The sequence below is a fragment of the Colobus angolensis genome, unplaced genomic scaffold (genome assembly GCF_000951035.1).
Source record: "Colobus angolensis palliatus isolate OR3802 unplaced genomic scaffold, Cang.pa_1.0 Scaffold74, whole genome shotgun sequence".
Taxonomy (NCBI): Eukaryota; Metazoa; Chordata; class Mammalia; order Primates; family Cercopithecidae; genus Colobus; species Colobus angolensis.
Window position 1 is genome coordinate 5,562,305 of NW_012121154.1, and position 16,356 is coordinate 5,578,660.

At 33.9% G+C, this 16,356-nt stretch overlaps 1 protein-coding gene across 1 annotated transcript in view; it reads left to right on the forward strand.

Moving 5' to 3' along the window:
* Positions 1–568: 568 nt before the first annotated feature.
* The window catches only part of LOC105501677 (desmocollin-2), a 43,110-nt gene continuing 27,322 nt past the window's right edge, over positions 569–16,356 (forward strand). The window contains exons 1-4 of the mRNA XM_011927697.1: positions 569–685; positions 9,143–9,248; positions 10,005–10,226; positions 10,691–10,836. Of these exons, the coding sequence (XP_011783087.1) occupies positions 665–685; positions 9,143–9,248; positions 10,005–10,226; positions 10,691–10,836 (495 nt within the window). The 5' untranslated portion in view covers positions 569–664. The remainder of the gene's footprint in view (positions 686–9,142; positions 9,249–10,004; positions 10,227–10,690; positions 10,837–16,356) is intronic.

Consider the following 16,356-nt stretch of genomic DNA (forward strand, 5'->3'; position numbering starts at 1 on the left):
TCAAGGTTGTAAAGGAGAGAGCACATTTCACATAAGGGTTACATGCTCTGCATATATAGATGAGATAAAATTTAGAAAGCAATTCTCAATGAAAACATTATCAGCTTTTCTTTTTGTTGATTTCTGTTGTTTTTCTCATTGCCTACTGTCCCCCACTCCACCTACATCCTCTTCACCACCCCTACTCCACCTCAGTTGTCTCTGCCTGCATTTCCTGTACTCATTTTTCAACACTCAGCCTGCACTCTGTGCTTCCTACCCCACCCACCATGACCCTCCCATGAAATATGTTCTGAAATATGTAGTTAAGAAGGCTTCTCTCTTTCCCTGTCACTTATCCAACCACCATTCCTTACAGATCCACAGTTGTGACTAGCGTGTGAGTTTCCTCAGAACAATGACTGACCTTTATTTTATCCTTAGAACTAACCGTGCCATTCTTTTTAATTCATAACTTACTCATTTTATGAGTAATGAAAAAATTTGCATCTGCCTGCCTTTTAGATTCAGGAGAAGTCACACTTGCCTATCCTTTGGATTATGAAGACATAGCCACCCCAAAGTCTTGGGTATTATATTTTAGAGCTTATGACAATGAACGAATGCATTCAACAACTGGGACAATCACAGTGTTTCTACAAGATGTAAATGACAATCCACCTCAATGCTCACAGGATATTTACATGTAAGTTATGATAGCAATTTTTGGTCTTCAGATTTTGGCACAGAGAAAGCAGGAGAAAAACAAATGGATAAGCATCGTACCATCCCTGCAATGAAGCCGAAGCCTTTCATTCTTTCCTTTATTTTCAGACACTATGAAGCTTCTCTTTCAATTTCCTCCCTGGTACAAGTGGATCTGCTTTATTAACTATTTAAAAAGTATAAAAATTAAAGCTAGAAAGCCAAAGGATTATTTTATTTAGTTTCATGCTTTCAGGGAGTTAAAAGAGCTATTATATGAGAAATCATGTATTTGTATAAATACAAGGTTATAGTTCGTTTTATATTTTACTGACATTAACTTAATTATAGCTCTAAAGCCACATACAAACTTACTTTCTTTGTTCTAGCTTTTGAACTACATAGAAATTTAAAATGCAAGTATGATATGTTATTTCTATTATTAAAATGGAGTTAATTTACTCACAAAGATTACACAGTTAATACATAGTGGGCTGGATCCTGAAACCTCGATTTTCTGATCCTTAGTGTATTGCTCTCTACAGAATACAAGACGTCTTTAACTTAGAAAGACTTAACTTAGTCTAGGAGTAATCTGGTAACATATCTCATTCCAACAGTATGCGGTTACAGAATTAATGATAGATCACATGATAATCTGTTGATTAACGATCACCAATGATAATGATCAATTAAGTAATATTGATATTATACTATTATATATCATATAGAAAATTTGAGGAAAACCATAGTAATCTGTGCTTCCAGCAACAAAAGACTATCTATATGGACCTAAAATAAATTATATGCAGTAGAATTTTGATAGTCCTGCAAGTTCAACAATAAAAGCTCCTGCTTACTTAAAATGTTCACTTTCATAGCAGAAATGATATTTTATAATACATTATAAAACATTTTTGTTGGTCTGCCCTTGAATTACTTTCTCCCACTGAAAACAATATTTTATGAATACAAATGCAGGGATATATTTGATCACTTTATAATAAAAATGCCCAAAATACACATACTAAAATGGTGCCATTGCTCCATTATACTCAAAAATCAACTTTTAGTTTGTTTGTAAACTTTTTGTCAGAGATGTTCTGCTGAAAACCAAAAGGCCAAAGAACAAAGAAGAATTCTGTAGCCTCTCCAATAGTTGTTTGCTTTTATTTTCTATTCCAGCTAGTAGTCTACAGATTCATATTGGAGGGTGTTACAATTTTTGTTCTAAAACATTTTTCATATTAACAAATTAGACAACTCACCTTTTATTCCTCTATTATTTTAATTGTAATGTATTTTAAATACTTAACATTAGATATTTTCTTTTAAAAAAGAAAAATATCATTATAATTTTGTGTACTAGTCAAGATACCAGTGATTGCTGTTTTAAAAAATAACGTACATATATATCACTGGCTAAACCCAATAAGCATTTCTTTGCCCCTTATGCAAAGAGTGGTGCAGGTGGGTGGGCTCTACTGTGTGGCACTCTATGCTGTGACTCAGGGATCCTAGACTACTCAATTGTTTGGCTTTGCAGTGTGTTGCCTTGTGCTCCCAACCACATGAAGAGAAGTGAGAAAGACAGCATGTGGAAGGTACCCCCAAATTTTAATCATCATACTGAGAACTGATATAATGCATTTCCACTTGCATTTCATTTGCTAGCATATCCCACATAGCCTACTGCAGTAGCTATAGGAAAATTGGGATATACAGAGGGACATAGGAATATTGATAAGAATAAACAGTCCCTGCTAACTATCAAATTTAATAGTCAATAGTTCTGTTTTCTTATTTTTAAGTGGGAGACAAGTATATATTATCTGAGTAAAGAAAAAGCATGGGACATTTAATTTCAAGAGATCACATAGAGATCTAGGATTTATAAATATAAAATTATTAATCCGAGATACTAATTTCCATTTTGTTCAATGATAATATGTGTGCATAATACTAAAGTTGCTGCTTATTCATCTAGCATAATAGCAATTCAATTCCCTTAGCCTCAGCAAGGATGCCAAATAATTTCTTATCTTACACTATTTTTCATCAATGTTGTACTTTTCTTATTGGCAGAAGTGATTATTTAAAAGATCACATTTTTAAACATCTATTAAGTATTATCATCTGCATAAATCTAGATTAACATGTTATACCACATTTTTCTCATATTCTGCTCATTTCAGAATTGAATGTCCTGAAAACATCCCAGTTGAAACTCTTTTAGTCTCTCTAACTTGTACAGAAAAGGATGGAAATGCTCCCAATAACAATATAACATATCATTTGATTATGGATGCCTTTTCAATTGGAACATTTACCCTCACAAACAATGAACTGAGAGTAAGTATTTTTAAATTGCTCTCTGGTTGTGTCCCTGTGATTAACCTTAGATAGAAAAATATTTTCATGATTATAAAATTCTTAATGAACTACAGTAATTCAAATAGCTGATGGCAGAATTTGTTCCTGGATTTTTAATTGAACCTTAAATTACCAACAACATATCTTAGTTTGAGATGAATGCTGGAATGCAATTTTGATCTTTGGAACTGAACTAGGAAGGTTATAAATTTCCTAAAACAAATGGCTGTATAATAAAATACTGTCTATTTCTTTGGAATGTGTCAAAACTACTGAAACGGGTTCATTCCCTTGACCCCTATGCAGGACTTGTGAAGGGGGTGGCTCATTTACTCAGCCCTCAGCTCTAAACCCCTCACAGGATGGGGAGCATGCAGGTGAGTGGGTGTGGGGGCTGGGACTCATGCCTCTGGGCACTGGCAGGAGTACAGCTCTGTGCTTCACCATGGCGTCTAAGGGGGTACCTGTGACCCTGGAGCCCCAGAGGGCATGTGTTACAGTGTGCTCTTTTAGCTTTGCTGTCCATGTACAGCTTAAGTGTTTAACAGCTCAGTGGAGGGTCAGGGTGACAGCCTTTCACACCCATCCTCTTGGTACCTAAGTTCTTGTCCAGCATCCAGGAAGAATCAGGCCGCACAAATAAACTGAAGAGTGGTGAACGTAGAATATTTTATTGAGTGGTGGAAGTGCCTCTCAGTGGGATGGGGAGCTGGACAGGGGATGGAGTGGGAAGGTGGTCTTCCTCTGGAATTTGGCCCCAACCAAACTCTTCTCTGAAGTCCCACTGTCAAGCTGCTCTCTCTGATGTCTAGCTACTACTGCTTTTCTTCTCTCCTTCTCGGCTGCCCAGCCACTCTGCTGCTCTGCTGTCCCTCTGCCAGTGGAGCCTGAGATTATGGGTACAGGGTGTGGGGTGGGGCAGGCCAAGATGGTTTTGGAAAAGGCAACATTTGGATGGGAAAACAGGAATACATGTTCTCACTTTGGGACATAGTCCCAGGCTTGGGGGTGTGGCCTTAGCTGGGGACCACCCTCTTCTACCCAGTATTTCCCTGTCTCCTGTCCATATCACTACCATAGTTACTTTTAATAAATATAATCAATAACTATCAAATATGGTATATGAAGATAATATGCATACTTCATTACTGTATTCTGGGATGTGCCATAGCTCAAATATTTTACCAATTAAAGAAATCTAGAATTTTATTTCCAATAAATTTTGAGACCTAAGTCAGGCAATATGTTGTTATACTCACATATTTTTAAAGGAATAGGTGGGGTTTGATTAGACATTGTGTTCAACAAAGATTCCTGGGTAATGGCTGAACATTGCTATGCTAAAAGTTGTTCAAACCCATGTTGAGTTTGTTTTCATTAACAGATAAGAAACCAAACACGGTTTGGATGAGTAGACACAGGTAACAAGCACTTCTTTTTTTTACCTTATTTTGATACTGAATTCATTGCAAATGGACCTTTATCCAAGTTGCATTCCATACAAACCCCTAACATTATCATTCTCTGTCTTATACTTTGTGGCTGAGATGCACAGAACCACTTTCACAATCTTAAAACAATGGATGTCCTTCACCTTGCTTTTAGTCCTGCTGTTCATGATATTCATACTGCTAGAAATTCCTCCTCAGTTATGTTGTGTCCCCAGTACTCACACAATTCTGCATAGCCCTCATGGCTTTGTTTAGAGATTGTTTCTTTTAAGAGCCATCCCTGATACTTCTTCTCCCTCTTGTCTGGATTAGGCACAGGCACATCTCATTGGGTTCTTGCAGCATTTTGTATCTCTCTCACCATAGCACTAATCACACATTACATCTGTTTCTCCCATCAGATGGTAAAAGAAAAAAATCTGTCATTAAACTAGTTTCTGACATATATTCAATGTTTTAGAGAGAGATATATATATATATATATTGATTTATGAACAATGAATGGATATAAATCTACCATTTGATAGAAGAAATAAGACCTAGTATTTGATCAGTAGGGTGACTGTAGTTTACAATAATCCATTGTATAATTCAAAATAGAAGAAAATAATATAGATATTTCTAGTGTAAAGAAAAGACAAATATTTAAGGTGATGGATATCCCAATTACACTGATTTGATCTTTACAAATTATACAAATATATTGTTGCATGTACCCCAAAATATGTACATTATGTATCAATAAAAAATAAACTAAAAATGCTGAATGAGTAAATAAAATGAACAAAATTATACTGTAAAAGTCATTTTGGTAAGACATTGACAGGATTTAGTAACATTATTGCCAGATGCATCAATGCCATGTTTTCATAATTCCTTGCAATTAGAATATATTGTTGATATGACTAGAATATCAAAACAGATACTTGTAAACTACATATGTTACATTTGTATCCTGATAATGATGGAAAATAATACAATATCAAAAATATCCTCAATTAGGAATATGAAGATCATGGCATGAAAAACATTTCTTTGAATCTCCCTTATTCATGCAACTCTAACAAGAATAAAACAAATAAAACAAGCATACAAAATACATGAGTAAACAACAACAAAATTTTTGTAGTGGGCCTGTTCTAATTTGACTAAAACCATAAAACCAGCCACATAAATTTCCTAGAAGCGAAACCATTGACACAGAGTATTTTATGATGGCTTTCTACCTTTGCCTGAAAATTATGAAAAATTAATCTTTTTATTAAATTCCCTGGCATATGGTATAACCTCTTTTTCTTTTTTCCAACTATTATGGGAAGGAGAACAATAGCATTTTTCTCAAAGGGTGATTAAGTTCAGAAAAAGTCATAAAGTAGCAACATCCTTATCTTAAAGAAGCTAGAGAAAAGAAGCTAGTGTGTAAAAAAAGAAACTGACACAATTTTAATGCTTAGGGAATAAAACATTTACTAGAAGAACATAGAACATGTGTTTGGCTCTCCAATGATGTTTGAGTTTTAAACTCATAAAAGGGCATAATTAAAATATAATTTTTTAAAATTAAAAATAAAACATTTGTTCTTAGATGCCATACATTGGCATATGTATTATATTAATGAGATAAAAAGATTAGCAATCACTCAAAACTATGATTTATAATAAGCACCAAGAATTTTATGTTAAAATAATGATTACAGCTCTAGTAGACTAGTAGCTATTAACTTTAAATTTACCTTTACTCATGGAGGAATGATATTCACCAGGGTGCCAGTGATAGCCATGTAATTGTAATGTTTAACAATGAATTACTATTTAATGAATCCAAATGATTTCATATACAATATATTGAACTTATTAATAAAATAATAAAAAGGAATATTTCTTTAAGTCAGTATTACTAATCATGTATTTTATGAGGTTATTTCTCTTTAATGAGCATTGACCTGAAAAATCACCCCAATATATTTTTACTAGTCAATTCATTTTTTAAATTATTTTATGATGTAATATTTGATATTACATAACATAACATATTTGCAAGTAATAAAGCATAGCAATAAAATGAACCCCTGAGCCCATCATCTCACTTCAGAAATTGAACATTACTAACAGCTGTGCTGCTACCCTTTGCCATCCTTCTGCTTGTCTTCTAGACGCAACTAGTATTCTGAATTTTGTGTTTGTCATTGACTTGGGGATTTTATAGTTTTGTCATCAATGTACATATTACTAGATAGCCTTGTTATGTTTGCTTAGTTCTTAACCTTTAAAAAAGTGGTATACCTATGCAGTCTTCTGTAACTTGATATTTGATTCATTATGTGTTTGAGTCATTATTGTTTAGGGAGTACTTGTTTATCATATCTATCATCTATCTGTCTATCATCTATCTATCTGTCTATCAGTCACTTAGTTGCTGTAATGTTCCATTATATATCTTAATATTCCATTGTATGACTATAACCATTCTCCCGTTGGTAGAGATTTGAATTTCCTCCTGGTTTTTGTGTGTTATGTATATCATTGTAATGAGCATTCTTGTGTGTTTCTCTTAGTGCCCCCAGATCAGAACTGCCATGTTATAATGTATTTAAACGTTCAGCTGTATGAGTTAGTGCCAAGTTGCTTTCCAAAGAGGTTGTACCAGCTTATACTGTCACCTGAAATGGATATGCATTGCTTTTGAGCAATATTCTTATAATAACTGCTACTGTCACATCGTTTAACATGTTTTTGCCTAATTGATAATCAGATTGCACATCATTCCATATTCACCAAATATGTGAATAAACATTAAATATTTGTGTTTCCTTTGTGTGAAAAGCATAATCATGTCTTTATCCATTCTGTTTTGTTATTATTGGTGTGATATACTCTGATATTTTGGAAAATATCCTATATTTTCTTGTAAATATTTTTACAAGTGGCATTTCATATTTAAGTTTTTCTAAATGTAAAAGAACTTATTTTGTGGTCTGCAGTAAAGTAGGAAAGCAATTAATTATTTTTCACTATTTGGAGCACCTACTCTCACAGTGATATTTCTACAGAGACTTCTAATGCTATCTCTGACACATATAGAATTTCCATAGATGCTGGTCTGCCTCTTCCCATTTCCTTATTGTAGTTGTAGTTCTTTTCATTGTTAAATTTATGTCTGTATTTTCATATTCTCTTAATATTGATAGAAAAGGCATACAATAAATTTACAAAATAATTACTGGTATAAATTGTTAACTTCCTGACTGATATATGATTCAGTGCCATTGTTCTCTTTGTTACTTTATCTATTTAGAATATAGACTACAGAATTCTAATATTGAAAAGCACCTTAGAGATTACTTAATATGCTACTTCATTCACGAAAAACTATTTTGCCCCATTTGACTATTTCATTTACGGACTCTGATTTCTATAATTATGGGAACACTGTAGAATTTTGAGAAAACAGTTTTATTCACCTATCCTTTTTGCACAAACTCAGTATCCAGTTGCTACACATAACTTCCCTCCTTAATAGGTATTGGCTGTTTGTTGAGAAAAAATAGTTAATGCGAATGTGGCTGAGGCACAAAAAGGCCTTCAGAAGAACTGAAGACACAGCACGCGATCACATTCTTTCCACTCCTCCCCTTGGATGGCCCCAGACGTACTCTAGGCTACAACCACCCTGAGGATTGTGAGGGGGAAGACTCTTGCCACTTCCCTTTGTATTTAATGTTATTTAAGATCCTGAAAGCATCATGCCTGCCATGCACATTCTTCCCAGGAGAGTAAAGTGAAAGAACAAAAATATGAGATGCTTTGACCTCTCCCAGCAGAATGGATCTCAAGTTCTGTTTTTGTGTAATTTTGAAGCTTGCAATTCAAAGCTTGCTGCCTACAGATTATTTCCACTAATACTAATCCAGATCTAACTCATTTTGAAAGAGCACAAATTCACGACGACCACTTTTTACACATCACAGTAACTATTTATGAAGATAATGCATAAGAAAATGGCAATCTATGACAAATGAATCAGTGTGAACAAATGCACATAAATATGATACCCTACTTTTGCTCTTAGCATATTTTTACAATGTATGGTAATAATTACAAAGTGCCAGAATATAAAGTAATATCATCTTAGTTTTGCAATAAATTTATAGTTGTATATTATATAAAACTTTGCAGTACAGAATCCACTAGCTACATATACCTTTGAGCTCATAAATGTGTTTTGTCCAAATTAAGATATGCTACAGTTTTCAATTAAGCAAAGAATTTCATAGAATTAGAATGAACAAACATGTAAACATCTCATCAATATTTTTGATATTGATTGTAATTTAAAATGCTAGCATTTGGGATATGTTTGACTAAATAAAATACTTTATTAAAATTAATATTACCTGTTTATTTGTATTATTTTAAAATATGGCTACCAGAAAGGTTTAAATTTCATATGTGGCACACATTTATGACTCATGTTATATTCCTATTGGACAATGCTGTTCTAGAATATCATTTTCACTAATTCGTTACCAATATCAGTTTCATATGTCTTCATTTTGGATTCATATAAATAACAAAAGAGATGTTTAACCAAAGAAAACAAAGTGAACCATTGATACACTGCTTTTCATCTACAGATTGGACCTAGACATCTGGATTTTGATAATGCTATTTTTGCAGGAATGCATTTCAAACATACATTGTTTGTGAAAGTGTCTGATGAAGGAAGTCCTGTACTATCAAGTAAGAAATTACTAATTTGAAATATTAAAATAGTTTGACATAGAAAACACCCAGTGCATTTAAAAATTGGGCCTCAGAAGTTTGTCATATTTATAACTATTCAAAAAATCTGTTATAAAAAAAGTATGCAATATATTATTATATTAACTTATTTAGTGCTCATGCACAGCTATTTAAAAACTGAGTCTACATAAAAACAAATTAGAGAATGAAACCCAAATGTTTAATACAGCATATTACAGTTATTGAAATACAATGTTAAAAAATAAACATTTTTAGAATACTTGTGTATTTAAAATATTTCTCAAGGAATTATTTGTTTATTCTACTTTAGAGAAAATACTAATATTCAGATTCTCATAGTAAATTGCATTTCTTTCATTATTATACTGAAGCATTTTGATTATATTTCAATTAATGAATAGTTTGTCAGATTTTGGAAACCATGGTCTTTAATTCAGAATAGTAGCATTTATATATGAACACACTATAAAAGACAATTTCTTTGACAGGTGTTCAAAAAGAATCAATGGAATTTTTACTCCTAAACTTATTTCCGAATGCTCTATGATTGAAAAGGTAATAATTTAATAAAACATCAGTATAAATGTATAACTTACGCCCTGAGATTTTAGTATAAAATATAATAAATGTAATATAATAGGAGGTGTTAATTAAAAAGAAAAGACAAAAAGGATTATTGAAGAAGACACATTATTGCCTCAGCTGCATTTTTATGTGCTTTCTTTTCCATAGCAATTATTACAGTCATTGTAAGGGTGAGTCACATAAATGAACTGAATCCAATTGGAACTGCATCAGCATTTACCTTCAGTGTATTTGAAAATAGTCCAGTTGATACGCTAGTTGGAAAAGTTACATTTACTGATGCAGACTGGCCATTTAATAATATGAAATATACCATTGTTGGAGGCAATTTGGGAACACCTCCCAAATTTTACATTGAACCAGGTACAGGTATTGTAAAAACGCTGATATCAATTAATCATAAAAGTAAAGATCTCATATACACTCATTGGAAATGTATTTTATTTAGAAACTGTGATCATAAGAACATCTTAAAAACTTTCTCTTGAACTATTTAATGTTCGCCTGGATTTGTTAGCTGTATCCATAAATTCTTACTTACCTAAGGCAAAGCACTAAAGCTTTGATCTTTGCTATATTGATCTTCAGAAAGCCTGTGCACTTGTGGTTTTCCATGTATCCAAGAATGTGACTTAACAGATGAGTAAAATAGTGCATAGTTTAATACCTGTTATAATTACATTTTAGGTGTATGAATATATAATTAATTTATTTGTATTAGTTAATTTCTATTCATTATTGTAATAATTTCATTTATAGAATTAACATTTTAGAATATATTGCAAATATTTACTAATCCTGGGATAACAGGTCTCCCTTTATTTTTGCATCAGGAGTGATAAAGCTATTAGATTCACTAGACAGAGAAATTGAATCACAGTACAAGATAGCTGTGAAAGTAACAGATTTGGACAACGATGCCATCCCTGATCCCCTCAGACAGAGAAGTGGTACTGCTCAGGAGACCATCAATGTTCTGGTAAGAATGAGTCACTGCTTGTGACATTGTTATCACTTTGAAAGCACATTCTGGAGAAATAAAAATGAGGGGAAGTTGTAAATGGTTATATTTCAGAGTCCTTGGTATGGATCTAAATTGAGAGAGTAGCATATTGGTCCAAAAATATTCTAATTGTAACATACGTTGATACAATTGTCATTATATGCAAATTACCCTGTGTGACTTCTAAACTAATTTGATTGTCTTACAAATCTGAACTTGGATGAAGGGTGCTGATACCTCTGATTGTATTTCAGAAGTTATTGGAGGGATTATTTTGTGGTTAAACATATTTCCATAAGCAAGCAAACATATGTCCTAGAGCTTTAAGAAGTTACTTTGATACATTTTAATCCATTTCGGTGGTTTGTCTACCTCTTCTCACCCTCTTTGGTTTTCAACCAAGAAATATCTTAATATTTTTTGCTAATAAAGATTCTGAGAGATCAGCCTCAGAGTCTCACAAACATGAAGTATAGAGGCAAAAAATTCTAAGTTTTTTTTTTTAAATTAATGCAAGAATATATTTTACTTGGCTTGTTCAAGGCTTACATCAATAAAATTCTGTACATTACTTTCATTGGCAGAAGCATATAGAAAGAAAAATTTGCTTTTATAGGTAGTGCCAATTTTTTTATCTTATGATTTTGTTTACACTCTTTTTGGTACTTGAGAACAGTAAGAATTCTAACACTGGATCCTATGGAAAAGACAATAACTTCTCATAAAAAATATTTAAAACCACAAACATTGTTTAGAGCCTGTGCATACTCTTGCATGGTGAACACTTTCATATGTGTTCTTAGTGAGCTAAAATAGTTAGCGGTGGTCATGACTCAGTGTTACAATCCCCACTTTAGGCTTATTATGTCTGGAAAACACAATAAACCGGCCAAAAATCTTTGTAGGGAGAAATTCAATAAAGTGACTTGCATGGCTTCAACAATGACTCAGAGGATGTCATAAGCTAATGAACCTACTCTCCTTATGCCAGCTTTAAATAATAATCCCAATACACTCTAAGGTACAGTTTCTCAGTAGATGTCCTTCATAGTTGCACTTCTGCAAACTTACTAGTGTCACTTTCATTTCATGTGTGAATTCCTACATTCCAATAAGTATGAGAATAAACGATCTCTGTTCTTCATCTGTAAAATCATTCAAATTTGTTCTCTTGTGGGACTAGAAGGATTGGTTCAGGAAAGAATACTTGATTTCTTGAGTGTAGGCAAAAGGCTACACATTTCCCACCATCAGATGGGTTAGCTTAACATTGCTGAAGATATTATTACTAAATTTAAATACCTTTTCTCTAAAAATACTTTCAACCAAACTTTAGGTAGAAGTTATCAAAATGCATCATTTAGAAAAAATAAGTTGAAGCCAAAATTCTCTAGTACAACAAAGTTTATTATAGTACACTTTGTTCAAAAAAGACTGAAGCTGACATATGAAGGTACACACAATAGAATATTATTACATAAAGCCAGGGCAGATGGATGAATTTCATCTATAAGAATAAACAAATAACAAAAATTTATGTTATTTATAAATGGAAGTTTAATACTGTTATGGACTGAATGATTATACCTCCCCTCTCAGTTCACACATGGAAGCCGTAACTTCCAGTGTGACTGCATTTGGAAACTACTCGTACTTGTATTTGGAGGTAATTAGGATTAGATGAAGAAATGAAGGTGAGAACATGATGTGATGGTATTTGTGTCCTTGTAAGAAAAGACACCAGAGAGCTTGGTCTCCCTCTCTGCCATGTGAGGACACAATGAGAAGGTGGCTACCTGCAAACCAGGAAGGGAACCCTCACCAGAAACTGAACACTGCCAGATCTTTATCTTGGACTTTCCAACCTCTAAAACTGTGAGAAAATAATTTGTTTAAGCCATGCTGTGTATGGCATTTTGTAATGGCTGTTCAAAGTATCCTAAGAGAAATACAAATTTTGGTTTAGCAAAAATGTTAGAAAGTTATAGTATTAAAATATATATTTCTAGTAAATGATAGATACATATATATATATATATCAATGAAAAATAATAGTCTAGGATCCAACTGATAAAATAGTAGGTTAATGATAAATTATTACATAAATGTGATTAGAGTAAGAACCCATTTTGGAAAACAATGAACACCATTTCCTACTTTAAAAATATAAAAAATTAATATGTAATATAATCTTTAATATGAAGAAACATGAAAATAATTATGAAATGTTAATTTAGGAAGAGTCATCACAAGGCAAGCATCAATTGTTATTATATGCAAATTATCCTGTGTGGCATCTGAGCAAGTTGGGACCTCATGTAGGACAAGATTGGTAGGTCTAACTACAGAGACAGTTAACCTGTCTTCAGTCCAAAAATAGCATAAAGGAAATTAAAAAGGAAACAAAACATTAGCACAAATATATTTGAAGCATTTATAAAGTAATTTCAAATATTAATATTTTAGTCAATAAAGAGCTTTTTATAAATCAGAAAGAGAAAATCTCAACAGGAATTGAAAGTTAATATATGAAAAATATTACCAACTTTACTAGCAAGTAAAGAAAGGAAAATGAAACAATCTAATTTCTATTTTTGTATTGAATTATAAAATAAAGCAGATGATATTTTTTGTCGGAAATGGTATGGGGAATTGACAGCTCATTTCTCTGGGAATTCAAATTGAATTGGCACTAGGTTTTTCTGAAGGTTTTTGGCAACACATGCAAATTAATACTCACATTTTATGTGTGAAGAAGCTCTTGTTTACAGAGTTAAATAATGAACCTAGCATGGTTATTGAAAGTAGAGCCAGACCTTAGTCCCAGCCCTTTAGTCACAATACTTTTCTATTTTTTGACAAAAACATCACCACAAAGACTACTCTCATGATTCCTGTGGTGAAAAAGTATCTGAAATCATAGCAATCATTATTTTATAAACATCTGGAAATCTTTCATAGATGATTTTCCATGTGATTAAATATTTTTCTCCACATGATCTCTATGTCTTGAAAATTTTAATTGAAGCAATTCTGGTACAGAGTGTCTACCTTTTGTTTCTAAAATAACAACAAAAGACTCCTAATATAGCACCCAAAGAAACACATATACACGATTCTGCTATGTCCTCCCAGATAAACTAATTTCCAAATATATGTTAGTTAGCACGTCTTAATGAGATAAATTTTACAGATGCCATTAGCTATTGCCAACTTCAAATTTGTTATTGCCAATTGATATATTGATCTGAAGCTCATGTTTCTAAGAAAACTCAGGTCATGATAATAAACTGCATTATGGTAAACTGGTTGCTAGAAAATACATATTTCACAGAAGCAGGAATTGGGTGGCACACGTCTTTGTTTTGACAAAATCAGGCACTAGATTTTCAAGTAACATTTTAAAAGGAAGGGAAGTTCAGCACACATCCCACTTTCACCCTACAAACAATTATCACCAGTTTTTTTTGTTGTTGTTTGTTTGTTTTTGAGACGGAGTCACGCTCTGTCACCTAGGCTAGAATGCAGTGGGATGATCTCGGCTCACTGCAACCTCCGCCTCCCAGGTTCAAGTGATTCTCCTTCCCCAGCCTCCCGAGTAGCTGGGATTACAGGCATGCACCACCATGCCCAGTTAAATTTTGTATTTTTAGTAGAGATGGGGTTTCACCATGTTGGTCAGGATGGTCTCAATCTCTTGACATCATGATACGCCTGCCTCCGCCTCCCAAAGTGCTGGGATAACAGGCATGAGCCACCCCGCCCGGCCATATCACGTGTTTTATAATAAAGGCAATTCCTAACTACTGTGACTTTCAAGGATATTTGAAATCTCTCTTGGCTACTGTCATTACCTAATGACGTCTACACATCTGCTTTCTCCTTGGATCATACCACCAGCTTTAAGAACTCTGGATTTTGAATTCAGTTTAATGCATCCTTTACTCCTTCCTGTACCTCTTAGTATTCTTCTTATCCTTCAAGGCCCCATGCATTCATTTTACATGAAACCTCACTTTTTAAATACAGTACAAACATTGGGCCAAACTGTATGGTGGTCATTCTGAGAACTAACTTACCTGCTTTCAAAAACCTTGCAGCCTGGTATAGTTATTCTTATCCAGGTTGCATGTCACCCACTAAGATGTTCCATTTGGGGTTGTAAGATCTACAAATTTGTTTCAAATGTAATTAGAGATAACTCAAATTAAGCTATGAAAGAACAAATTGCTGCTGCCTCCTGCTGTTGCTGATCCCAGTGTTAACGGTGGAGGGTGCCTCTTGAAAACAGCATTGGACAAAACACACAAAGCAAGGAAGAAATGATGGCTTTTACTGAAAACGAAAGTACACTCCACCGTGTGGGACTGGGCCTGAGCAGAGGGGCTCAAAGGCCCTGTTACAGAATTTTGGGGCAATTAAACATCCACTACTTGGGGTACACCCTATGTAAATGAAGAGGATGAAGTAAACTTACATTTACTTGGCCTACCGACCTATGGAGAGGATATTTCCTGTCATATCTGAAGTGTATATCGGCTTATGTTCCCTGCCTCCAGACCCTATTTTCCTGCCTCATCTTCCCCCTGAGAGATGCGATCCCCATAAATCTTTGTGGGAGGCAGAGGGACTGATGATCTTTTTTCTGTAACTGCTCATACTGGCTTGAGGCATAGTCCCTATCTGTTGGGGATCACAAAACTCATCCTGCTCTATCTAGTGGAGGCAGGGTAGCTTCTGGATGGCCAGGGCTGGTGTCTTCACCTGGAACTGGCTGGAACCTTTGTTGCATGATCATCTGAAGGAGGATAGTCTCTAGGTGAGAGGAAATGAATTTGGTTAAATATTTAATGGGAACTTCAGGGAGTGGATACCTATGCTGTCAGAAACATTTGTTATAAAGATTTGCAGAAGAAAAAACAAAACTTGGTGTTTTCTCGAATCCATGTATTTCCTTAAAGTCTTAGCACAAAGACTCCATTTTGGTTTGGTTTGGTCTGTTGGGGCCTAGTGCATGAGCTGAGTCCAAAACAATGGCCTCCCAGAATTTTGTTTTAAAAATTCCCCCTTTTTGGTCAGGTTCTCACTTAGGTGAGAGTGTGACTAAAACTTAAGGCCTTAGCACCACTCTTAGTTACCATCATTTTGGGTTTCTGGTCTCAGCATGTCACTTATAGGTTACAGTGTCCTTATTGTTGCACATTTCTTTCAGCTCTTGTCATTCCTGTTGAAGAGAGACCATATGACATTCTAGAGATGGCTGCTTGCAAGCATTTAAAACCTTTAAGAGAATACAGCTCACCAGGGAGACTATTATTATGACTATTGGGAGGATAATACCAATAGTTCAGCGTATGCTCCTTACCCAGGGTCCCCATAAACCAAACCACCTAAAATTAAATAGATTAAAGAATGAGCTAAATGAAGAGTCTACTCTCTTGACTACGTGGTCTTTTCATTAATCCTCTACAACTGAATTTTTATAATCTGCATTTG